Genomic DNA, 26,365 nt, shown 5'->3' with positions numbered 1-26,365 from the left:
CCTTATGTTGAAAGATAGTCCGACCCTGTTCCGATACACAGAATACTTGAATTTTTAATATGCCACAGGAATATTAAAAGAAAAAGCATTTTCTTTGATTTTCCGAATCGTTAGAGCAGCCGACAAAAATAAAATGCCGTTCGGTATTAATTACGACCCTTTTAGTTCCGAGTTCAAATCCCTCAGAGGTCAACTCTACCTTTCATCTTTGCAGAGTCGATAAAATAAACGACCATTGAAAGCCTGGAACCATTTTATATTCCTGTGCAGCATCCAAGGATGTGAATGGAATTTAAGTGAAGACAGGACAAGACACACAAAAACGAAAAATCGAAAACACAGGGAAGAAAGAGAAAAAGAAGAGAAGGAACGAATTTCGTCCGTTCATTAAAATAATAATTTCTCCGCCATCTCATAAAAAAGGACATAATTTCCCGACCAAATTCATAAAACAAATCAACAAAGTTAACCTTTATTCGTAAGAGTAAAGAACTATTTCAATAAAACGAAAGATACTGGGATATACATGTTGTTATTGCAAATATTTCCCTTTTACTTTTTTTAAACTATGCTTGCTCATGTTTTAAGTCGATTTATCAAGACAAGGTCAGAAGAGATTGCTTTGGTGAAAGACTATAATTTAGAAAGACAAAAAGTAAAGTAGTTTGAAGTAAAAATATCGTCAAAAGGTCAGCAGCAGAAAAAGAAAAATAATAATAATAATGACTATAGTAAAATCACATCGCGCATTCACACTGTCATTTATACTAACAACATAACCTAAATCTGGATTTGAAATGTTACATTAACTTAAAGACTTCAATCCGACAAAATCACACACATACACACACGATTTTCGTCACTGGCGTAGTTTCATTAACAATCCCTTACACGCACCAATTTCGTCACTTAGAGCTGTATTAACAATCTAACAATTTCTGCATATGTCAACTGGTCGTTTGAGACGGCTGACATCTCTCAACTCCTATTACATTTCATGTTAGTAATAAGGCCTGGAATTCGGGAGGAGAGGTTTATTCATTAAATCGATTTCATATTCGACAAGTACGTTTTCTTTTATCGACTCCGGGGAAGATGAAAGGTAAAATTGACAACCTCGGCTGGATGTAAACTAAGAACACACATACACAGTAAAATAACAAATACCGCAAGGAATTTTCTAATTATTCTATTTTTGGCCCAAGGTCAGTACTTTTAGGGGACGGGACAAGTCGATTAAATCCTCGCAAGTGCTCAACTGGTACTTTATCGAATCTGAAAGGATAAAAAGCAAACTCGACCTCGGTGGCATTTGAACTCAGATTGTAGAGACAGAAAGAATGCTGCAAAGTATTTTGTCTGGTGTGCTAACGATTTTGCCACCACGCCGCCTTAAGGCATTTTCTAATAATCCTTTCTATTATAGGCACAAGACCTGAAATTTTGGGGGAGGGATAAAGTCAATTTCATCGCTTCCCCACTAATACTCATTTCATCGACCCCCGAAAGAATGAAAAACGAAGTCGACCTTGGCGGAATTTGAACTTAGAACAACTGTCACTAAACATTTTATCCAGTATGTTTACGATTCTGTCAGCACGCCACCTTAAGGATATTTTCTAATAATAATGAGTCTATTGCATACAATGGTCACGTGCACTACAAAAACAAAAACTATGTACCTGGAGAATCCGAATAATGATCCTTATACCACTTGCATGCTAAGCAAGCGTTCTACCATCTCATTTAGTAGTGGGCGCAATTGGAGAGAGAGAGAGAGAAAGATTTTATCCATATATATATATATATATGAGAGAGAGCACAAAAATTATGGCATTCTCGTCATCCATATATTATCGTCTTGCTTTGAGTAGCCAGTGCAATCAGAGAGAGACAAACAGAAAAATCTAATGAATTAATAATATTTATGCGGTGAGAAGAAAACATTAGCTCAATGACCAATAATATTTTAATCTGATTTTGATTATTCAGTGTTCAAAATGGCGTCCGTACACATTCAATATTCATGTAGTGCCATACAGTATTCACATAGTTTTCCTCATACAATTAAGATCGGCACCAAGCTAATTGAAACACCGCGGATTATTATATCCGGTGCCATTAAATCTACACCTTTTGATCTGGCTTCAATACCTCCATAGAGAGGAGACCATTCAAAAGTAGCAGACCATCTAATCAAGAAAACAAATTAAGATTTTGTTGTTTTTTTAATTCTTTTAAACTTGTCCAACACCATGGTGAAGAAAGAAGAATTACACCGATACAAAACTCTTCTGTCGTTTTGTTAATAACGGGAATGGAGGGGGAAAATTTCATTAATATTTTGAGAGGTGGTGGTGATGGTAGTAGTGGGATATTTGTCTGTTATGACTAGTGACTGGGACCTTTGGAAATATGTTGTGCATGAGAAGACTCGGCAAGCTCAAATGAGACCACAACCTTGTGAGCTATGCCAGGGGTGTAACCAGCCCACTTATGCGTACCTTTCCTTTATTGGACACTAAACTCTGCTTGCAAAGACCTGTTGAGGCAAGTGAAATCGAAATTAAATTCGATGACTGGCATCTGTGCTAGTGGAGCGCTAAGAGTACCATACGAGCATGATCGTTGCCAGAGCAACTAGCTGGCCTCCACGCCAGTGACATGTAAAAAAAACCATTCGAGCGTGATCATTACCTGCGTTACCTTACTGGCACTTGTGCTGGTGGCACGTGAAAAAGCATTCGAGCGAGGTTCGTTGCCAGTGCCGCTGGGCTGGCTCGTGTGCAGGTGGCACATAAAAAGCACCATTTGAGCGTGGCCATTGCCAGTACCACCTGATTGGCCCTCGTGCCGGTGGCACGTAAAAGCACCCACTACACTCTCGGAGTGGTTGGCGTTAGGAAGGGCATCCAGCTGTAGAAACTCTGCCAGATCAGATTGGAGTCTGGTGCAGCCATCTGGTTCGCCAGACCTCAGTCAAATCGTCCAACCCATGCTAGCATTGAAAACGGACGTTAAACGACGATGATGATGATGATGATGAATTCATATAGAATGGGGAATAAGTTCTGTCTGTTGTGTACTCACGAATTCATGGAGATTTTATGGGCTAAAACAACATCGTTTAATGCTCAGGATGAAAGAAAAATTAAATGCAAACATAAGCTGAAGTGCTAAATTAATAAGTTTGGATTCTCAAGTAAATAAAACAAAAATTAATTTTAATAAATCAAAACTTAATTATATCCTTTGGATCAAAGTTACTATTTATACCATTATTTAATACTAGCAGCATAGCCCGGCGTTGCCCGGGTATGTAAGAAACTTTGCCGATAAGCAATGCCCTTTACCTTTTTACCCTTTTTTTGTACTCATTGAACCGTTATTTTGTAAAATGAAGCCTAAAAGGCATTAAGGCATTCAAGGCACCGTTCCCTTGCATGCATGAAGAAAATCTATGACAGTCAAAGTGCATTTTCTGGTTTTGTTTAGCACACCCAACCCAATCGCAGAAAAATTGGTTTGCTATGTGTGCCACATATGATGTAATTAACCGATTTTTTCCAGTAATAACGTATCCTATTGGAATCAAAAGGGCCATATAGCTCCTTGGAGCAGACAATATACAGCCACATAAAAATATAACATATTTGGATAATAGTCTTATAAAAGCATTCTAGATGTGAACGCAATTATATTAAGACTAAGATCCTTGGACCGACTTTTTGGTGACATACATTATAATGATATACACAAGGATAGTAAATATCAACCAATCCACGTAAAATTCTCATCAGTGAAGATATTGTAATGGATGCCGACGAACAAGAAACCAGCCAAACCAGATCCGGTTACAACTGCTGCTGCTGCTGACGGTGAACGATCGAGTTAGGACCAAGCCTTGTTTAATGTTATTGCCATCAATTCGAGTTTTTACGACGACGTCGATGATGATGATGAGAGGAAGAGGAGGGAGAGGAAGAGGGAAGAAAGAAAGAGAAAGGAAGAGAGAAAAAAGAAAGAATGTAAACCAATTGAATGATAAATGTGACACTAGGCCAGGTTGCAATATTGGTGGTGGGATTAAATCAACCAAATACTTTATTGATGCAGTACTGAATGGATTCTGTCACCGTCTTCAATGACAGCCTCTACGTAGTTGGTTTAATCTGCAAGAAATAACAGCTCGCGAGCGCGCACTCAGATGCATACACACGCACACACACACACACACACACACACACACGTCGCTTGCAGAACACATAGATCCAGAGAAGCACACTCTAAGATGTGGAGCGGTATATATATTAAAAACGAGGAAAACCGGTTTATAGGATTACCCTGGGTTTCCGTCCATAAAAAGTTTAGCTTTATGGCGTATCGTCAGACCCCAAGACCTGTTGGCCTAAGACAGTGGTTTTCAACCAGGGTTCTGCCAGTACAGTCCAGGGGTTCTGCAAGAAGTTACAAAACTGCTAAAATTGGCAGTAATTCTTAATTTTCCTGTGCAGATATGTGTGCATAAGACTATTAAATTATTGCACAGGGGTTCTCCGAGCCAGTGGAATGTTTCCTTGGGGTTCCGCTCCAGCAAAAAGTTTGAAAAGCACTGGGCTAAGGTTTTGTGGTCAGACGATATGCCATAAAGCTAAACCCTTTACGGACGGAAACCCAGGGTGATCCCATAAACAGGCCTTCCCCCATTTTTAACACACACACACATTTAAACGTATGTGTGTATATACATATGTATGTTTGTGTACGCGCCCGCTTTAATATGCAAATGAAGACCAAGTGTCAGAAGATAACCGCCGTAGACCGAGAAATTTCTTGGCATTTGTTTTCTTATTCTAAATCAAATAAAAGTATGATTGTTAGAAACAGCTCCAGATATGAGTACAATGGAGGAAGAATGGGTGAGATAGTTTGTCAACGTGACACAATGAATATTAAATAAGAGACAAGAGTGGGAATAAAGGAGAGAGAGAGAGAGAGAGGAAATATCAGATGAAACAAACGAATTTGCTGTTATTGTGATTTTTATAGTGCCTCAGATCAGCCCTGATCGGGTAGATGTGTTGTTGTTGTTTAACACCAGGTCAAACTCGATTGAGCAAATATATCAAATTCATTTCAGCCATGACCACCCCGGAGAGAGGAATTTTGAAGTGGAAGAATCGTTTTGTTTTGAAATTATATATATATATATATATATATATATATATATATATATTCCAAGTATCTAGGACTACATATGTGTTATTTCCTTCTGTTAAGATGATGAGATTTTTGTTGTTTGGAGATCTGCCTGTTATTTCTAGCAGGTGAAGTGACCACGTAAAAGCACCCTCGATGACTTGTCGGTCACTATCATTTTCTGCCGCCATGTAATCTAGATTCGATTAAGTACATCTGACACTTTGCTTTGCTGACGAGGCCTAACAAGCTCGAAACATGCTAAGTCCCAACTAACACTGCATTCCTCCTCCATTCAGTTATTAAATGCCTTCATAAAAAAGATTTGCCATCACTGACGTAGAGGGTCCCGAAATTGCTATTACTGTTTTTATCTGAATAAAAATGGAGTTTGCTACGACCGGGACGCTTTTTAAAGCATAGTATTTGTTTAAACCTTTGCCTCTCCTGTCACCAGCGTAGCTAGAGTGTGTGCCACCCCCGGACCCCACAAAAAACATTGCCTACAGCAGATCTAAAAATGCCTCCACTTTAAAAGTGCTTCCCGGGGCGGACCACAACTCACTGTCACCCCCACTTCAAGCAACGCTAGCGTGTCAGGTGCAGGACAAGGGCTAAGTCTGAAAACAAGCATAGACGTTTAGGGCTTAACAATATGAGAATGCTTTGGATAAGTAAAGGGTTATAATTAAGAGACCGGCAATCTTTCGTCTCTAGTAGACCTTTCCGTCGATTTTCGTAAAAAAATTTTTTTTTTTACATATGGGCTTGCGGGAACTTTTGAAGTAATGAGAGCGAAAGAGACTAAGAGAAAGCGATTGTATGACGAGGGAAGTTCTTTTGAAGTTACCGTGCATGTGAAGCATTGATGTACATGTGTGTGTGTGTGTGTGTTTGATGGGGTGTGGGAGACAGACAGTATGTTGTGTAAGTGAAGTGCTTCTGTTAGTGTGTGTGAAGAGACAGAGTAATGTGTGAAAGAAAGAGATAACTGAATTTTTTTACTCGGTGTATGTGTATATGTATGTATATTACTTCAAAAGTTCCCGCAAGCCCATATGTAAAAAAAAAAATTTTTTTTACGGAAATCGACGGAAAGGTCTACTAGAGACGAAAGATCGCCAAGAGACCCTTATGTATTTCAGTTAGTACTCAATATAATTTTTTTTAATCGTATATTTCAAATAACCCTTTGTCTATCCTGTGTATCACATGAGACACATAGAACATAATTCCCTGGTGTCCATGCACAACACATGATACACATTTTCAATTTTTCCAACCAACAGAGTAACTTGTGACTCATGAAACGAAAGACTTATTATATTACTCAGAACGTGTAAAGCAAAGGCTAACAAGCATGGATGTTTTGGACAAATTTATGAAAATGTTTTGGATAAGCAAAGAGTTTATTAAGCACAGCTGACCGAGGGTTACGCGGCTGCATGTAACGTTCTCATTAACTAAAGAGAGACAGGAACACGTTTTATCCGAAATACTGAATATGTCAGTAGGTCGAACCCCCAGCGTGGTGTGTGAATGCGTCGGTGTACTCAAATAACGTTGGCTTGAATCTACACTACCGTCACCATCAAGACATCATCAACGACTACAAAAACGTGACTTACAACAGACCAAAACATGTATGACTGGATTTTTTTCTTCTTCAGCCAGATTTGTCAGGACAAGTTGTAATACACACACACACACACACACACACAAACACACAAACACACAATAGACAAATACTACAAACCCTCCCTTTCTACAATGAATATATTAATATTAATCTGCCAAAACAGACGTTTATAGTATCATACACACGTGTCAGCGTGTGTCACTTTTTCTCGTAAGCATTTTTGTTGCTTCCTCACAATAAATTCGTGAACACTAACAAACCTTGTAAGCCTAGTACTTAGTCTATCGGTCTCTTTTGCCGAACCGCTAAGTTACGGGGACGTAAACTCAGCAGCATTGGCTGTCAAGCAATGTTGGAGGAGCAAATACAGACACACAAATATATACACGCACGCACACACACACACACATACATATATATATGAGAGGCTTCTTTCAGTTTCCGTCTACCAAATCCACTTACAAGGCCCAAGGCTATAGTAGAAGACACATGCACGAGATGTCACGCAGTGGGACTGAACCCGGAACCATGTGGTTGGTAAGCAAGCTACTTACCACACAGCCACTCCTGAGAGTACTACGAAGTTTCGGCTAGATAAACCGTCGTCACCGTCAATAATATTCTCAGGAGCGCACCCAAAGGGGTGGGGAGCTGAGGGGCACGTGTCCGCCTCAAGAAAAGAAGTGCGCTCTTCTAAGTAATGCTATTACGCCCTTTTCTTCTGGAATTGTATTCCCGTCTGACCTTGTGGCCTCTCTTCGAAAAATTCCTGGGACCACGCCTGATGCTTATTTAAGAATAATGAAATTGTACTCTACAAAAGTACAGAGTAACCCACCAGATTACTCTATGACTAGTTTCATAGAGTAATCTGATGGGTTACTCTGTACTTTTGTAGAGTACAATTTCATTATTCTTAAATAAGCATCAGGCGTGGTCCCACGAATTGTTACTGCAGAAACAATACTGCTCTGTGTTTAGTGATCCCACTGATATTGGCGTGAGAGAAACGAACGAAGTTGATTCCCAACATAAAATCTCGGACATAACCTTCACTGCTTCAGACATCATAGCAGCAATAAATGAAGTCAAATACTATTCTGCTGTAGGCCCTGATAGATTCACGGGTAGTCTCCTGAAGGAATGCAGACACCAACTTGCAGTCCCTCTGACCAACCTCAGGTTATATACCGAAACAGCTCCTATCCCAGTCTGTCATCCCGGTTTTCAAACAGGGAAACATCCCTCGCAGTCAACTATCGCCCAATCTCACTCACCTTCCACATCATTAAAGTATTTGAAAGAGTGGTAAGATCAAGGATTGTTGGCTGTCCTTCTACTCCTTATTTCGAGCATACGATGTATTAACTCTGTCGGTTATGACGACGAGGGTTCCAGTTGATCCGATCAACAAAACAGCCTACTCGTGAAATTAACGTGCAAGTGATTGAGCACCCCACAGATATACGTACCCTTAATCTCAGGGAGAGTTAGCGTCATACAGAATGTGACGAAGCTGACTCTTTGAGATGCAGATAACTCAATTTTGACAACTGAGCGACTGGAGCATCGAGAAATAAAGGGTCTTACTCAAAGACACAATGCACTGCTGGGAACTGAACTCACGACCTAACGAGCCAAATACACTAACCACTAAGCCACGTGCTTTCACACTCCGGTGTGCGGATCTTTTCGGTTTGAACGGCAGTTTTTTCTAGCGCTGTCATATAAAATTTTCACCCATAATTATGACCCTAGTATCGATCTATTGCATTTCAATCTGTTTTAGGGTTAGTTAGGGGTGAGGGGAGGGTATTTTTTTTCTTCAGAAACGTAAATAAACCCAATCTGTTTCTTAAACGAGGGACATATTCATACGGCACAGAATGTTTTCACCTCAATAGACGTCATTGATTGGTTGAAATTGCAGAAGTTGAAGAAAGAAAAACAACAAATATCTTACAAACTATAGAATTTTCTCAATAAAGCCAAGAGAAAAAGATGTTTTATAAACACATTCTACCCGTATACGAAGTTTAAAAGTGTTTAGTTACGTGGAAATTATTTTTAAAAACTGCCGTTCAAACCGAAAAGATCCCGGTGTGCTAAAAACTCTGCTAGCTCAGCACCTTCGCCATATTAAATAACATAAAATTTGTGGTGACCTTTCACGTTTATAACTTAACCAAAATAGCATCGTAAAAGCTACACTTTCGTTTTGGAGAAGAAGAAAAAACACCCCTCACCAAAGCAACAAAAGAAAACAGTAAACAGAAAACTTCTGTACCAAAGCTAAGTCGAAGATTTTTCTCCACAAGGAGACATATGTGCGTTCCACGCGAGGGGTACTGTTGCTTGCTCACTTAGCGAGGACGGAACGAACAGCTGTTACAGAGAAGAGGTGAGAGAATTACCCTTCCCCACAAAAAAGAAAAAAAAAGATATAAGCACGCGTACGAAATTTCTAGACCGTGTCTTCACCACACCCAGACAATCTAACAAACTGGCAAACACTTACCTGGTTGAATCCGTTTGAGAAAGGGGTCACACAAGCGCCATATGAGCCCCCACCTATCCAGTACCCACAAAACCAATTAAACTAATCGACTATTGGCGACTTTTAACACGCAAAAAATATTGGTTTCAACTTTTGGTTCCCCCAAATTACTATTTTGGGACAGGGAGTAATTTCACCCACAAGCTATTTCGTTGATTGGATAAGATGGAACCCACGTCGTTATAATCGGTACTTTTTTTTTGCACGCTGGACAGTATTTCGTCTGTTCTGAGTTCAAATTCCGCTGAGGTTAAATTTGCCTTTCATCCTTTGAAGTGTTGGTAAATTAAGTACCAGTCGATGTAATTGACTAGTACCCCTGTACAAAATTTCAAGCCTTGCGCCGATAGTAGAAAGGATTGTTCAATAAATTTCAATGTGTCGAGCATGTAGAATCGTTGGTGGATCGAACAAAATGCTTAATTGTATTTCCTCCGACTCCTTATGTTCTGAGTTCAAATCCCGCCTAGGTTCAACTTTGCTTTTCATCATTTCAGGGTTGACGAAATGAAGTACCAGTCAAGTTCTGGGGGTCGACGAATCGACTTACGCCTTCCCCTAAAACTACTGGCCTTGTGCCGAAATTAAAAAGAATTATTTAATAGATTTATGGGACTTCTATTGCGGTGGACTAGTAAAATCGTTAGAGCATTGGAGAAAATGTTTGCAGTTTTAATTCCCTTTATGTTGTAAGTTCAAAATATCCCCAAAGTCGACTTGTGGGTAGGTAAAATAGAGCAGAATTTCCTTGGAACCCGAGATGTTCGCAAGAGATCACTAAGGTTTCGACGAGAAGTAGTGGTGAATAAGCTAATTATATGCAAGTGTGTGTGTGTAATTCTATGTTCTTTATTTTATTATCCACGCATGGCAAAACGGTGAACTGGCGATTTACTCGACAAAACCCTTCAAGGCGATGTCCCAGTATGGCTGCAGTCCAATGAATGAAACAAATAAAAAAGTTATGTACTGGGATACAATAATCGCCAGATTCATTGTTTCTCTTCCAAATGAAATTAAAATATCTGGTTTTGTGTCTATATCAGGTGAATTGGTGGTAGCGGTAAAGCGTCGGACAAAAAAGCCTTCGCAACATCTAGTTACGTGTGTTTACGTTTCAAGTTCAATTTAAGCGATCGTCCTTCATGGATCAATAAAGTAAATACTAGTCAAGTACACGACTATAACCACCACCACCACCCCAATATCTGTTGCTCGGGTTGGTTTTAGAAATTATTATTTATGAAATACCTTCACAAGATTGACCCTCTCCACTGTTTCCTCATAACTTTCAGAAAAATTGATATTTTTCAAAAAAAATTTCTATAGATATCTTTCAGGTGGTGTAGATTACGATTATATCGAAATTTAATGTAAAAAAAAACCCTAAAAAACAAGGGTGAGCGCGCACACATGCATACTGACGCCCATCATATATATATATATCTACAAATATATCTAGTAGATATATGTGATGTGTAATCAGTATTGTACGTGTGCACTCCAAGATATCCCAGAATGGTGAGCTCAAGACTGTTGTAACTTGAGCCCAACCCAGATCAAACAAAAGACATTCCAACCGTAACCACTCCAACTTTTTACGTTCGTCTATGACAACATTGTTAAACTAGTCATTTCCTATTTTAAAACGGTACATAAAGTGTGACTCGAGGATGGTTTTTTTAATGTGTGCTTACAGAAAACACTAACATACAGGTATATAATCTCTTGGGACCAGGCATGATTCGGATTTTGGAAATGGTAGTACATTATATTCATAGGGTATATCCTTGATTATAAGACACAATTCCCAGGAATAGCCTTGGTCGACCCAAACCACCACCAACTTTGAAAGCAAAATTCTGATTTGTGTATGTCTCGATCATCGGTTGAACTTCAGTTTTTGAGCTCAAGGGGATACTAAAAGAGTGAATTCATAGACCCAGCCTACTAGGCTATACTCTTTTACGTGTTTCAGTCATTTGACTGCGGCCATGCTGGAGCACCGCCTTTAGTCGAGCAACTCGACCCCGGAACTTATTCTTTGTAAGCCCAGTACTTATTCTATCGGCCTCTTTTGCCAGCATCGGTTGTCAAGCAATGCTAGGGGGACAAACACAGACACACAAACACACACACACATACATACATATATATATATATACATATATACGACAGGCTTCTTTCAGTTTCCGTCTACCAAATCCACTCACAAGGCATAGACACTTGCCCAAGATGCCACGCAGTGGGACTGAACCCGGAACCATGTGGTTGAGCAAGCTACTTACCACACAGCCACTCCTGCGCCTATGTGGAGGTTTTTACCAATTTATAATTATGAATGAAATATCACTGGTTAGCTAAGGACAATCTAAAAATACACATTAAACACGACACCTACATAACCAAACATCGAGTAAAGGTACATAAACACAGCCTGGGAAAAGTTTTGCACAATTTGTTTATAAATAATCACACTCAATGGGATGAATGCAGGCTTTAAATAAAATTATAGTTTATTTATATAGTAATAAATTAGTAAATGAAGTGGAATAAAGACAGACAATAAAATCACAAGCGTACGAATAATTTGGCGCCAAACGCCATCTTTGACGTGCAGACGACCTCGGTGAGAAAATAGACTTTCGGTTTTCGGAATTAAGGATTGTATTACATGTAGTTGGTTATGAGAAATTAGTGAACGAAAGTTTGATAATCAGTTCGAGAGAAACTTTTGATGAAAAGCGTTTCAACCGTGACCATGTCGTCCATTCTATTTTTTCTTTTTATTTTTGTATATACAATACTACATTATCAAAAGTGTTGCATATGTAATTTGAGGAAGGTGTTTCTAATTTAGGCACAGGACCAACAATTTTAGAAGAATGTGGGGAATTAGTCGATTAAAACTTCCTCAAATATTTGAAAGGTACTTTTTTTACCGACCTAGGAGGGATAAAAAGCGAAGTCGACCACAGCAAAATTTTAACTCAAAATGGAGAAGGCCAAAATAAACTAGGCTGTTGTTTCTGATAAATCAATTGCCCAACTTGTACATGATTCAGAGGATAAAGACACGGTTTAGAATGTTCATGCATGCAACAGCTGTTCCAGTAAAGACATGTGACCAGTAGTTTAGAGTGGGACACATCTGTTTTGGTGAATTGAGAGAGTTGGTAGAGCGTCGGGCAAAATGCCTCACAGCATTCATCCCAACTTCTTGCATTCTGAGTTCAAATCACGCCAAAGTCAATTTTACCATTCATTCTTTTGGGGTCAACAAAGAATCAAGTATATGGCAGTGGACAATGTTGGACACAATACCTTGTATTTGTTCCAACTCTTAACATTCTAGTTTCAAGTCCCACCATGGCCTACCATGAGTGGTGGACTTAAACCGACATCCTTTACAACACTACGGCTTGGCACTTGGGTGTCTTCAACAAAGTCCATTCTGTTCTCTTTGGTTTCAGAATATCTCCCTCCAATCCATCAGTCTTAGAGGTCACATAAAGAATTATTAGCATAACCCTTCCCTCCAAACTAAGAGATAAACTAAAAACTTATCAGTGACGGATTTTGTGTGTCTGAATGATGGAAGCAAATTTCTAATAATTAAACATTCCTCGCAGGCATAGCTGTGTGGCAAGAAGTTTGCTTCCCAGCCACAAGATTCTGAGTTCAGTCCCACTGCATGGAACCTTGGACAAGTGTCTTTTACCATAGCTCCAGGCTGACAAAAGCCTTATGAGTGAATTTGATAAATGGTAACTGAAAGAAGCCCATCAATACATATGTATGTGCCTGTGGGTGTTTGTATCCCCCACAACCAGCTGACAACCAGTGTTGGTTTGTTTATGTCCCCATAACTTAGCAGTTCAGCAAAAAGTGGTTGATATAAGTACCAAACTTTAAAGAAAAGTAAGTATTGAGGTCAATTTGTTCAACTAAACCCTTCAAGGTAGAGGTCAAGCATGGTCGCAGTCCAATGACTGAAACAAGGGATGAAAAGAAGAAAGCTGCATCATCATCATCATCATCAACTTCAACTGTATAAAAGTAAGTGGTTACTTCAAAGAGTATCAGAAACCATCAAGGTTTAACCAAGCAGTTTACAAAGAAATACTCCAGTCAAACATGAAGTACTTGTCACAAGAATGCAACACAGTCCAGTCTGCCCAACGTATGTGCTTGTGTGTACGCATGCCTTGACATCATGTGATGATTGTAAATGAGCATCACCTTCATACAAGCGATGTTGTCTTTTGCGAAGGACATATCTGCCCATAAGCCAATGTGAACTTGCTTCAAAACAGTAATTTCTGCCAACACTGACTTCAAGTATGTAATTTCAGCCTACAACTTGGGCCCTTTTTATTGAGCCTAGTCACAGTTCATTTATTTTCGTTCAGCATCTGGCGGTCATCCTAGAGGTGCTCTGTGTCAAAAAATATCATTCGTAGCAGACATTCTCTCGACATTCTTTACACACACCTGACTCAGGCACAGAAGTGACAGCCCAAGTTGTCATCTGTAATTGTAAAAATTAAAAGTAATTCAATGTTTTCTTGAAACAATAGAATACTGCAGAGATTAAGATTTAAATTCTAATCTATGACAAGTTTCTGTTCTACAATATACTTAAAGGAACGAAAAATTATCCAGTAACTCGGGCTAACATGAACAAGTGTAGGAGTGACTGTGTGGTAAGTAGCTTGCTTACCAACCACATGGTTCTGGGCTCAGTCCCACTGCGTGGAACCTTGGGCAAGTGTCTTCTACTATAGCCTCGGGCTGACCAAAGCCTTGTGAGTGGATTTGGGAGACGGAAACTGAAAGAAGCCTGTCATATATATGTATATATGTGTGTGTATTTATGTGTCTGTGTTTGTCCCCCTAGCATTGCTTGACAACTGATGCTGGTGTGTTTATGTACCCATAACTTAGCGGTTTGGTAAAAGAGACCGATAGAATAAGTACTAGGCTTACAAAGAATAAGTCCTGGGGTTGATTTCTTTGACTAAAAAGGCAGTGCTCCAGCATGGCCAGAGTCAAATGACTGAAACAAGTAAGAGAGTAAAAAGAGTAAGCCTGGCAGGTGTAAAAGACAGAGTACAGGCAACAGTCGGATCACTGATGTTTGTTGTGCACTTCGCCGTTGTTATTTGATTGCTGTTATTCTGTGTGCCTGTGTGTTTTGCAAGGTTGCTTTATTTTTACCCTTAACTTAGAAATGGAGAAAGACAGTGCTAGATATGCCATTTGGGGCTAGAAATAAAGCGGAAAAACGTGAAATTCTTTGAGCAGGCATGAGTCAAATGTGAAATCTGTGGTGAGCATGAGTGACACTGATGACCTGGAGTCACCTCTGATTATATACTCTTTTACTTGTTTCAGTCACTTGACTGCGGCCATGCTGGAGCACCGCCTTTAGTCGAGCAAATCGACCCCGGGACTTATCATCCTTTGAAAGCCCAGTACTTATTCTATCGGTTTCTTTTGCCGAACCGCTAAGTTACGGGGGACGTAAACACACCAGCATCGGTTGTCAAGCAATGCTAGGGGGACAAACACAAACACATATATATATACATATATACGACAGGCTTCTTTCAGTTTCTGTCTACCAAATCCACTCACAAGGCATTGGTCGGCCCGGGGCTATAGCAGAAGACACTTGCCCAAGATGCCACGCAGTGGGACTGAACCCAGAACCATGTGGTTGGTTAGCAAGCTACTTACCACACAGCCACTCCTTATAGTGGAGGCTCCTTCTCAATCTTGATTTTAAGCCATTTAACCATGCTATGAACATAATAGGAGATGATTTGAGGGAGATTTGTTCCTGTTGTTTAAAACAGGCTACAATTTTGTGGGGGTCATTTGTTTGTATTATGAATACGATAGAGTCTGATTTCTGAGATTTGTCTGTGCTAAGAACACAATAGGGTGTAATTTCAGGGAGATTTGTCATACTTGGGTATGATTTTGAGGTCATTTGTCTATGCTATGAGCACAACAGGGTGTGATTTCTGAGAAATCTGTTGTACACTTTGAAAGACATTAGAGCAGGAGATGAGTGAGAGATTTCTATAGTGGTAGAGCTACCAAACAGACGATATCTGATTGGCATTCCCATTTTTGTCAAACTTCCAGTTTGCTCTGATTGAGCAAACCACTTTATGATCTTAGTCAACGTAACTGTCACCATCTGCCTCTTAAGAGCTAAGACTGCATTTATGCTGGGTTGTATTATCTAATGGTGAGACAGTAAAGTTTCATGTGAAGGGGTATTTAGGAGTATTACTTAAATTAAGCAGGTACACTGAAAGAGCAATTATATAAAGTCTCCCTCGTGTGTGTATGCGTGTATGCATGTGTGTGTGTGAGCTAAATGCTGAGGTTCGTTTCAAATAAACGAAAACATTTAAGTAACCTCACATTCCTCTTTTCTCTCAATTTCCTTTCTATGGAAACAAATCGAAATGCAGTTAACGAAGAGTGAAAGAGGAGGGGGGCGGGGGGCAAACAAAAGAAGGAAAATAAAATCGATTCCCCTTCTTAATCGCTCTAACCCCTACCAGCAACAAGTTAAAACACACACACACATACACACAGGGAAGAGATTAATCTACAAAACAAAAACACATGAGAACTATGTTGTATACCAGTCGGTTCTGTATTATCGGTACTACTATCACCACCACCACCATCGCCGCCACCGCTATAACTACAAATACCAATACTACTTCGTATATTTGTAGTATATATGATTTTCCCATAGTTCCGCATTAACTACATACACTGCGACTGGGTGGAGAGGGAGGTGGAAAATGTAAGGGTAGATAGATTTTTGCGAATATCGATTGAGAAATCGAATAAGGTCGAACGAAGAAGAAACGATGGTGGGTGAAAAGAAAACAATGCGATAACGACTATTATTATTATTATTATTATTATAATTATCATTATTATTTATAAATATAATTTCACTTCAGATTGTGGTAAAAAAAAAAATTATCCGCCACTAGTTTCTGTTTTGTGATGTCTTCAGTATTAACCCTTGTGGCCGAGGAGAGAAAAGGAGAAAAAAATCATGATGATTGGGTGGGGAGCAATTTAATCGGCTATACCCACCACCGTTCCGAACTTACTACCCCCATCTCCCAAAATATATCTTTGTGCTTCTATGTTTAGAAATTCATATCAGATAAACCAACCAAGAAACCTCCAGGAGCCGGCAACAAGTGGGACACAGTTTCCCCATATATGGGTCACGATGGTGTTCTCTTAGGAACTCGGATTTTTTTTCCCTAAAAGAATGGATTTGTGAAATACTGAGCAGCTGATGACTTTTTGATAGCATTTTGTATCATGATTTGTTTAACATTTGCTTGCATAAGCATTACTAGTAATGGAGGAGCGGTTGGGGGCACTGGAGGATATATTTTTATATGTAAGATACAATATAATGCGCAGACCCTTGGCAAATGTGAAAAATAAAAACGGTGGGGAAGAGGGGCGATTACAGAAAGTTGTTGATTTCTTGTTCTAAACAGTCGCTTGAACATGCTTAGAAACAGTAGCCGAATCACCGTCGTATCGAAAACAGAAAAAGAAAAAGATTCATATGACGTGATAGTCAAAGCTTGGTTTCGTTTGATCATCGATCTTCTGCTCACTCGGAGTTGTGTAACCGAGACTACACAGCAACATGATGAAGATTCATTGTGGAAGGTTTCTGTAGATTGACTGTTAACATGGAAAGGCATGACAGCGAAATCCATAGGAAACTAGGACGGACGCGATGATGATTGCAGTGATGGTGGTAGTGAAGGTACAAAAGAAAACTAAACGCGAACTTAGTAATAAAAAATGCTTAAATATTGATTATATATACATGACGGGTAAAATGCTTAGCAGTATTTCGTCCATCTGAGTTCGAATTCCGCCGAGGTCGACTTTGCCTTTCATCCTTTCGGGGTCGATGAAATAAGTACGAGTTGAGCACTAGCCTCGATATAATCGACTAGGTCCCTACAAAAAAAAATCAGGCCTTGTGCCTATAGTAGTAAAGATATATAAGCGATTTATAAGCGTGCATGCATGTGAGGGTGCGTGGCTTAATGGTTCGGGTGTTGTACCCACAATTGCAAATGGTGGCTTCGATTACCAGTGTAGCCGGTGTGTTGTGTTCTTGAGCAAAAATACACTTCATCTCACGCTGTTCTGCTAGCACTCCGACATCTCTGGCGTGTAGCACGCACGTGTACAGGCAATGTCAATTTGGTGAATATGTGTGAGCTACTGTACATCACAAACATTCGATCACACCTGAGCAGGTTGTTCAACACAAAAAACTGCGGAACCCTCATCTGTTCCCTACAGTAGGAGAGTTCATCATATATAAGTGCTAACACACGAAACTTTCGTCCCTTGAGTCACTCTGTTGCTTCTGATAAATATATGTATATATATATATATACACACACACACACACACACACATCTATACACATATACATAACACACGTACGTATGTGTTTGTGTGTCCACGGTATACGTAACTGAAGCATTACTAAATAAAAACAGCCGTCCATGTATCATACTTAATGTATATGCACTATCGATAACGTCTGTTACTGCAATATTTGTCCACAGTTACCATCTATTATGGGCTTGTGTTAAAAAGATGCCTCTGATATTTATTGTGCTTTTAACACAGCAAGTCCACAGATGTTATCTCAGAACAAATACTGCAGAAACTCGCCTATCAACAATGCATATACATTTAGTATGATGCAGAGATGGTCACACACATAATTGTAGTTGGTGATTTAGATAATATTAAAAAAAAAGCCAGAGGAAAGCAGAAAAGTACTCAATAATATCAAGTAGAAAAGCGGCGAGCTGACAGAAACGTTAGCACGCCAGTATTTCGTCTGTCATTACGTACTACGTTCAAATTCCGCCGAGGTCGACTTTACCTTTCATCCTTTTGGGGGTCGATAAATTAAGTACCAGTTGCGTACTAGGGTCGATCTAATGGACTGGCCCCCACTCCCTCAAAATTTCGGGCCTTGTGTAGTAGAAAAGAATGATATCAAGTAGAGACTATTTTGACATGTTTAATGCCTTGTACAAGTCTAGTTCTGTTGAATTCCAAGAATGCAACGGAACTAGTCCTATAAAACCACTTCTTATCAAGTACACATGCGCACCCATACACACACACACAATGGTAACACATGCTCATATAGAGATACCAATGAGAACAACCGGTTAATCTGATAACAGTGAATAATTAATAACAATGATGATAATTTCTGAACAACAATAGATCCGGAATAATTCATCATGTTTTGTTGAATCAGGATCTTTCTCTCTCTGTCTCTACAGGACAAAATGCTCACCCTCTAACAGTCGTTTTGATCATCTGTTACATGTTTTCCCTTTATGTATGTTTAATCTATACTGTCTGATCTATCGGTCAATATAAATATATATATATAGATATATATTTTACAATTATAAGTATATGAAAGAATGGAGTTGAACGACTAGTTAACAAATATCCTTTATTCTCGACATATGTTTCGAAGACTGCATATTCCTAATTCCGAAGGAATAAAGAGTACATTATGTGCTTTCTGATGTGAATTTGCTACCCAGGTATCGGTTATCTTTCGAATTATCCTTAATAAGATAATTCATTCAATTACTCAAATATTTATATATATATATATATATATATATATATATATATATATATTATATGTCAATCTCTCTCTGTCCCTCTCATACACACACAGCAATTCAGAGCGCTATGTAAACAAGATTTTTATTTATACATAGGATATTCTGGAAAAAAACTGAATTGTTCTGAATTCAAATGCGTTAGGGTCGATAAAACAAGTACCACTGATCAATGTAGATCGACTTACTCCCTCCTCCGAAATTCTGCCAAAGATTGAAACAAAACACACGCAGACACGCACACAAGCTAAATAACGATCGGAAGAAGAAATACTCAATACAAACAAGTGCAGTAGTTTGTTTATTGAGGCCGGTGCAATGACAAGCTGGCAGAATCGTTAGCATTGCCGATCAAAGTGCCTAGCGATGTCGACTTTGCCTTTCATCCTTTCGCAGACGATAAAAAAAAAAACGTGCCAGGCGCAGGAGTGGCTGTGTGGTAAGTAGCTTGCTTACCAGCCACATGGTTCCGGGTTCAGTCCCACTGCGTGGCATCTTGGGCAAGTGTCTTCTACTATAGCCCCGGGCCGACCAATGCCTTGTGAGTGGATTTGGTAGACGGAAACTGAAAGAAGCCTGTCGTATATATGTATGTATGTATGTATATATATATATATATATATATATGTATGTGTGTGTGTGTGTGTGTGTGTATGTGTTTGTGTGTCTGTGTTTGTCCCCCTAGCATTGCTTGACAACCGATGCTGGTGTGTTTACGTCCCCGTCACTTAGCGGTTCAGCAAAAGAGACCGATAGAATAAGTACTGGGCTTACAAAGAATAAATCCCGGGGTCGATTTGTTCGACTAAAGGCGGTGCTCCGGCATGGCCGCAGTCAAATGACTGAAACAAGTAAAAGAGTAAAAGGGGGTAAAGACTTAAGCACTGGGCTCGATGTAATCGACTCACCCACTTCCCCGAAATTGATGGCCTTGTACCAAAATTTGAAATTATTATTAAATGCTTAGCGGCATTTCGTTCGGTCGTCTTTACGTCCCGAGTTCAATTTCCGCCGAAATCGACTTTATCGTTCAACCTTTCGGGGTCGATAAAATAAGTACCAGTAGAGCAACGGGGGGTCGATGTAATTTACTTAGCTTAGCCCTTCCCCCGAAACTGCTGGTCTTGTGCCAAAATTTGAAGCCCTCATTATTATGGTCTGCGATGCTGAATATCTAATCCCTCTCCCCTTCATTCATTCAATTAAAAAAAAAAAACCTCTTTGCGTTGTGTGCTTCTTTAAATGAGTAACAATCAAATGTATTGGCATGGAGGGCAATCTTAGAAATATAATACTGTTAACCTTTGGGAACAAAATAGGTGACAAGCAAGCAAAGAGAGAGCCTCTACAAGGTCAAGCGACATGCTGGAAACAACAACCAAGCCTTTCTCAAATCTCACCGCGCATTCTTATAAAAACAAAGGAATAGACGTATTAGATAACGTAGTCGATATCACACAATCACCAAAAGAAGGGCGGGATGGTCCTCTCTGGAAATACCCTGACATTAACAAAACCGGTAGGTGGTGAGCCAACGAAAAAACCTCTAAGTGTTCGCACCAGCTGCAGGAAACACTGTCTGACAAAAAAGAAGGGCACATGAGATGTCGTTGTTGTAGATACTTTCACCACCAGAAAAAGGGCGGGATGGTCGCTACTGAAATACATTGTATCAAAGGTTTGCTCCGTCAAAATAGAGACCTAGGGCTAAAACGACAACACCTCGGTGGGTAGTAAACCAACGAGGGGACTTCTATGTGGTCGCACGAGCTGTTAGGAAAAGGGTAAAGGTTATGGAAGTGGATGGGGACAAAAATGTAGAAAAACAGAAAATAAAATTTTCGGGAGAAATTTCTCTTTTCCAAAATCGTAATTTCCGTTGTCTGAAATACAGGAATATTTTACAAGAGAAACAAAAAAAACAGAAATGCTTCCTTTTTCCTTCCTCCATCAAGTGTGGAACTTCGATTGACAGCTATTCCAAAACCTCGCCCTTCCTAATATACCTCACAAAAAAAAAAAAAAAAAACAGGACGGCCATGGTTGGAAAACTATTGATCATAGGTTTCCCGATGAAAGTTGACCTGGGGCTGAACTGAACAACAATGGTTTCAAATTTTGGCACAAAACCAGCTACTTTTAGGGGGAAAAGGTTAGTCGATTACATCAACCCTAGTACACAACACCGAAAGGATGAAAGGTAAAAATTTGAACTCAGAACGTAAATAGCCAGAAGAAATGTTGCTAAGCATTTTGTCCAAAGCGCTAACGATTTGGGCAGCTCGCCGCTTTGGGCTAAACAATAACAACACAAATAGTTTGTTTTAGCATTGAAGAGTAAGGCTAGGCTAGAGCACTACTTTATTTTGATATCTACGTACGTAGCCGCTCGAACTACTAGAAATAGTAGCCAAATTTGCCTGAAATCACACATTACCATCTTTAAAGTGTATGTGGTGGTACTAAGTTCCCTGCACATAGAAAAATATTCGGGGTGGTCACGACGATAATTCATTTGACAATATCACTGGTCGACCAGGACTGATTAGGGGCTAAACAACAAAACGACGATTTATGAAAATGGGTTTTAACATGTTCTGATTGATTTTTAGCTATTGATGTTCAACTCTAGGTCAATACCGATCTAGCACAGACATAACCAAAAAGAACAGTCAAACAATGATCACCCCATCTTATATTATATAGAACTACATTAAATAATGTTCGCCCGTTTTTAAAGAGAGGAGGGTGTATTTTGAGGGAGAATTTTTACCATTTCCTAACAGATCGAACGACTGCGTTACAGCAAAAGCGCCTTCATTTCCAGTTGCTGTTTTCTCATATCTTGCTTGTTTCCTAAGACTGTGTTTAAACATTCAAAATAATCAAAAAGTAAACGAGAGACGTAATTAAACTTATTCTTCCGACCTTAGACCCACCATGCATTCGACAAAAGGTTAAGAAAACTCATCTATTGAAAAAAAGAGCCGTTAGCAAAGTTTGAAGTCCGTCAACAAGACACTGGATAAATACATGTGATATATTTATTTATGTGGTATTATTTACTGCATGCACACACGTTTTCACACATGTATATATAAATAAAATAGATAAAGAGACAGATGATTGCTTTGCTAGATAGATGAGAACCCAGATAGTGGATAAAGATCTAGGTAAATAGCTAATAGAGGAGATATAACTACAGATATATGGAATGAGCCAGATATCAACAATTCGAGGAATCAGTATTATCTCCCGAAAGCGAGACAAATAATCCATGTAGCTACTTGTGACAAACACGTCTGTAAACGGGTGGCTAAACCTATATCTTGCTGCATTTATCTGTGTGTGTGTGTGTGCATATACTTGCTGTCAGGGTTTAGGCCATGTTGTAGCACTGCCTTCAAATCACACCCCACCGTTTTAAATAAGGAAAGGACACAATTATTAATACAGTCCTAAGTGTAACCCCAGAAATAATAAAATCGTTGTGGTTGAAACACACCTTTTATAAGTCTGCTCGACTAGGACTGACCTCGGTCTATTTGAGAAAAGGGTAGGATGTATTAAATGATGGCAAGCCTGGGTATGCAAAAAGACAAAACGTGGTCATGGTCGGAACCCTTTTGATTATAGATCTGCACAGTTAGCGCTGACTTAGGACTAAAAAGCTACATCTATATCTCTAAATTTGCACGTAAATTTACCAATATGTACTAATATATTTAACTTTTTTTTTTGTGAGAAATGTTCCTTTTCTGTTCTCGACTAAATGTGATATTGTCAAGGAAATTTCTACCACAAATATATTTTTCTTCAAAAGACAAACACGCCGGCTTTTTCATTGCTGTGAAAACACTAACAAAATCGTAGAAACGACGAGAGTGAATTGCCCTCCTGAGAATTTTTTTTTTTATCATGACATGGACTTATTGTAATCTTGACATAGATATACTGTGGTTAAAAAAAAAGTGGCTTAGATATAGGTAGGTGCGTGTTTAAAGGTGTGTTTTCTATAAGTGTGCTTTCACAGAGCATTATGAATAAAAAAAAAATTTTATATATGTGTGTGTGTGTGTCTGATGTCGATATTCTAACCAAAGAAAAAGTCTAAAGTGTATTTTATGAGGACAAAACTTTGTTATAATAAAGAAAAATAAAAGACGAATAAAAAAAATACAAAAGAAAATATGCTGTAAACAGAAATGCTATTACTAATATTAAGTTAGTAGTAAGAACCTCCAGATCAGCTTCTGATTGAGCAGGCCTAGAATTAAAGACATTCCAGCCGTAACCATTCAGTCTATTTGTATTAGGACAGTATAAATCTAATGTGTCCCACCTTCTAAAAAATGGTAGAGGGTTTTTTTATGTAGATTTGGTTGTTGTTTCTAGTAGCTTGAGCGACTATATAAAGGTATACTCGTTGACACGACAGAAAATCCTAGTTAATAGCAGTGTCTGTAAAAGCAAGCACGTTAATCCATGCATTTATCTATCTCTGGGGTAGAAAGAAGAGAGACAAGACTCGAAAGACAACAAATTAATGCATGAAATTAAAGAAATTATAATTGTTATTTTAAAAACCCAACATATTTCTTAAAATCATTCCACTAAGCACAGTTGTTTTGTTATACCTAAAGGACTACCTCCTATAAACTATGATTATTTAGAGTAGTGTAGTTAATTTCGGTTGACGATTAGGTACACATAATCACACATATTTTGTCGCACGAAGGATTGGATCATATGTAATGAGAAACTCTGAGTAACAGCGGAGTGAATCATCTCTTAAATTTGAATATATAAATCTCTACTATATTGTATACCCACCCGTCATTTATATATCGACTGATTAGTTGACGTAGGAGATAAATAGAAATGTTTAAAATTCGATAGAGATTTAGCAACAATTTCTAGCAGGTCGAGAGGTGATATTATAAAGTTACCCTCGTTGGCTCGACCGAGGAGTATCTGTCTGTAGAGGCACACATTAGAATGATTATTAAGAAAAAACATGTTCATTGACTTAGAAATAAAATTATTAAAAAAAAAAAAAGAAGTCTGGTCGTTATATTTACCTAAATCTTCCATGACTCGTTGTTTGTAATTCAGCATCAATATTGGAACCCAAACGTGTTGGGATTAGAAAAAAAAACACGCACGCGGGAGCAAGCAGCTGACTGGCAAAAGGTTTGATAATGATATTGATGATGGTGATGATGATGATGTTGGTGGTGGTGGTGGTAGTGACGTTAATGGTGATGATGATGGTGGTGGTGGTGGTGGTAATGATAATTAAGAATGGTTCCGCAAGAACGAGAACGTTGTGTCGAACGTTTTAAAAGCCTGCTGCTGGTCTTTTTAACCACCCCCAAAATGGTACAAACTCCGGATACGTAAAGCCCTGCTTGAAATTCACAATTGTATTGATTCCACAATGACAACAAACGTCAATTGTTATTTAGAGTTATTGTTGTCCGTTTTTCTTTTCTCTCTATGTTGTTTGTTTTTTCTTTAATTTATTTTCAATTATATAGATTAATTAACTGTATCTTATATTAGTTTTTGCTGTATTATTTTTTTCCTCCTGGTGAGATTATACATATATATATATATGTTTGTGTATATATACTCTTCTTGATGTTCCACTTGTAAGTAAACCAATAAATACGGCCACATCCACAAAAAAACATCCACAAATTACCTAGCACTTAACTACCAGTGACAAAGCTTGCTAAACATGACTGTGTGTGGTTGCTTGTAGAAACAAGTATGCGTGTACGTATTCATATATGTGACATATGTATGTGTGTGTGTGTGTACAAGAATACATGTGGGTATATATATTTTTATATATGTCCAAATACATATATATATTTAGCATAAGCATGCATGGTCGTATACAGAAATACTCGTGTATTTATATTTACGACGTAAGTATATATGCAGATGTAAAAGTAAAACGTGTGTATATACGTATTTATATATGTTCAGCATAAGCATGCATGCTTGTATATAGAAGTAGGTGTGTATATATTTATAATGTATAGATTTAGCGTCAATACGATGTAAGTATATATTCGGATGTAAAAATAAAACGTGTGTATATACGTATTTATATATGTCTACATACATATATATGTTCAGCATAAGCACGCATGTTTGTATATAGAAGTAGGTGTGTATACATTTATAATGTATAGATCTAGCGTCAATATATATGCTTGGGTACAAAGTGTGGGAAAATACGTGCGCATATACATTCATTTATGAATGGATGTAGCATGTTAATTGAACAGATGCGCGCTCCAGAAAAGAAAAACTGGGGTAGCGGTTTTTCTTTTCATATTTTGTCGTTCCTATTTTTTTTCCTCCTTCAAAGGGCTGGTGAGTTATGTTGGTGTAACAATTTCAGTATAAAGAGAACTGAAATATAAAGTTACCTTGTTTCTTTAAAAGCAACGTTACACCGGCGACACAACAAAACCTCCCCCTCCAAGCTTTCACATTATCAACATTTATTCTTTCTCTCTCTCTCTCTCTCTCTTTCCTACCTTTATCTCTTTATTTTTACAACAGTTTCTACTCTATCGCTATCTTTCACCTCAAACGAAGCTACCGTTTACTTATTACGCTAAATTAACGAATAATTGTAAAAATTTTACATTAAACACACTAACTTATATATATGTGTAAAAAATATAGGATCTTTATCAAACAGAAAAGATCCAAAATATATATAAAAATACAAAATGGGACAAGAACGCAAAACATTCAAATAGACGACACAAAACACGGACGGGTCATTCGAAGCCTCTAATCTTCAGTCAAGAACCGGATCATCCTCGCAATTTCGGCTGATTAATCTTGAGATTGCTCCGATCCGGCCAGCCCCAAGGAAAAACTAAGCTACGAGCATTAGATTTCTTGGAAAAAGGATCGAATGTATACGAATGTATACTTATATATACATTCATATGTGTCTGTGTGTGTATGAAAGTGTGGGTGTGTGTAAGTACCTAATATAATTTTAATATACACGCACATAAATGCGTATTGCGAATTGTTAAACTTTATCGGAGTGTTGGAAGTAGCAATATCGTTGCTTAGCCACAAGCTAGCTCTAATCAAGCAGATCTATGATCAAAAGTATTCTAATCATGACCTACAGGTTTACTTTTATTATTATTACTCAGAGAGAGCGTATCAAGC

The 26,365-nt window shown here is 38.5% G+C and overlaps 1 protein-coding gene across 11 annotated transcripts in view; it reads right to left on the bottom strand.

Annotated features, from left to right (window-relative positions):
* Nucleotides 1–25,000, bottom strand: part of LOC115224206 (paxillin) — a 318,064-nt gene extending 293,064 nt beyond the window's left edge. For 2 of the 11 annotated variants that reach the window (XR_005003759.1, XR_005003760.1), the window contains exon 1: nucleotides 24,232–25,000. Coding sequence is in view for 7 of the 11 variants with exons in the window: in XM_036513185.1 (XP_036369078.1) it covers nucleotides 24,232–24,268 (37 nt within the window). In the remaining 4 variants the exon portion in view is untranslated. The remainder of the gene's footprint in view (nucleotides 1–24,231) is intronic. The other 9 variants (XM_029794976.2, XM_036513186.1, XR_003882858.2 and 6 more) reach the window with 8 other exon arrangements.
* Nucleotides 25,001–26,365: the final 1,365 nt, after the last annotated feature.

The sequence above is a fragment of the Octopus sinensis genome, linkage group LG25 (assembly GCF_006345805.1).
Source record: "Octopus sinensis linkage group LG25, ASM634580v1, whole genome shotgun sequence".
NCBI classification, from domain to species: domain Eukaryota; kingdom Metazoa; phylum Mollusca; class Cephalopoda; order Octopoda; family Octopodidae; genus Octopus; species Octopus sinensis.
This window is presented reverse-complemented; position numbering and strand designations above follow the sequence as displayed.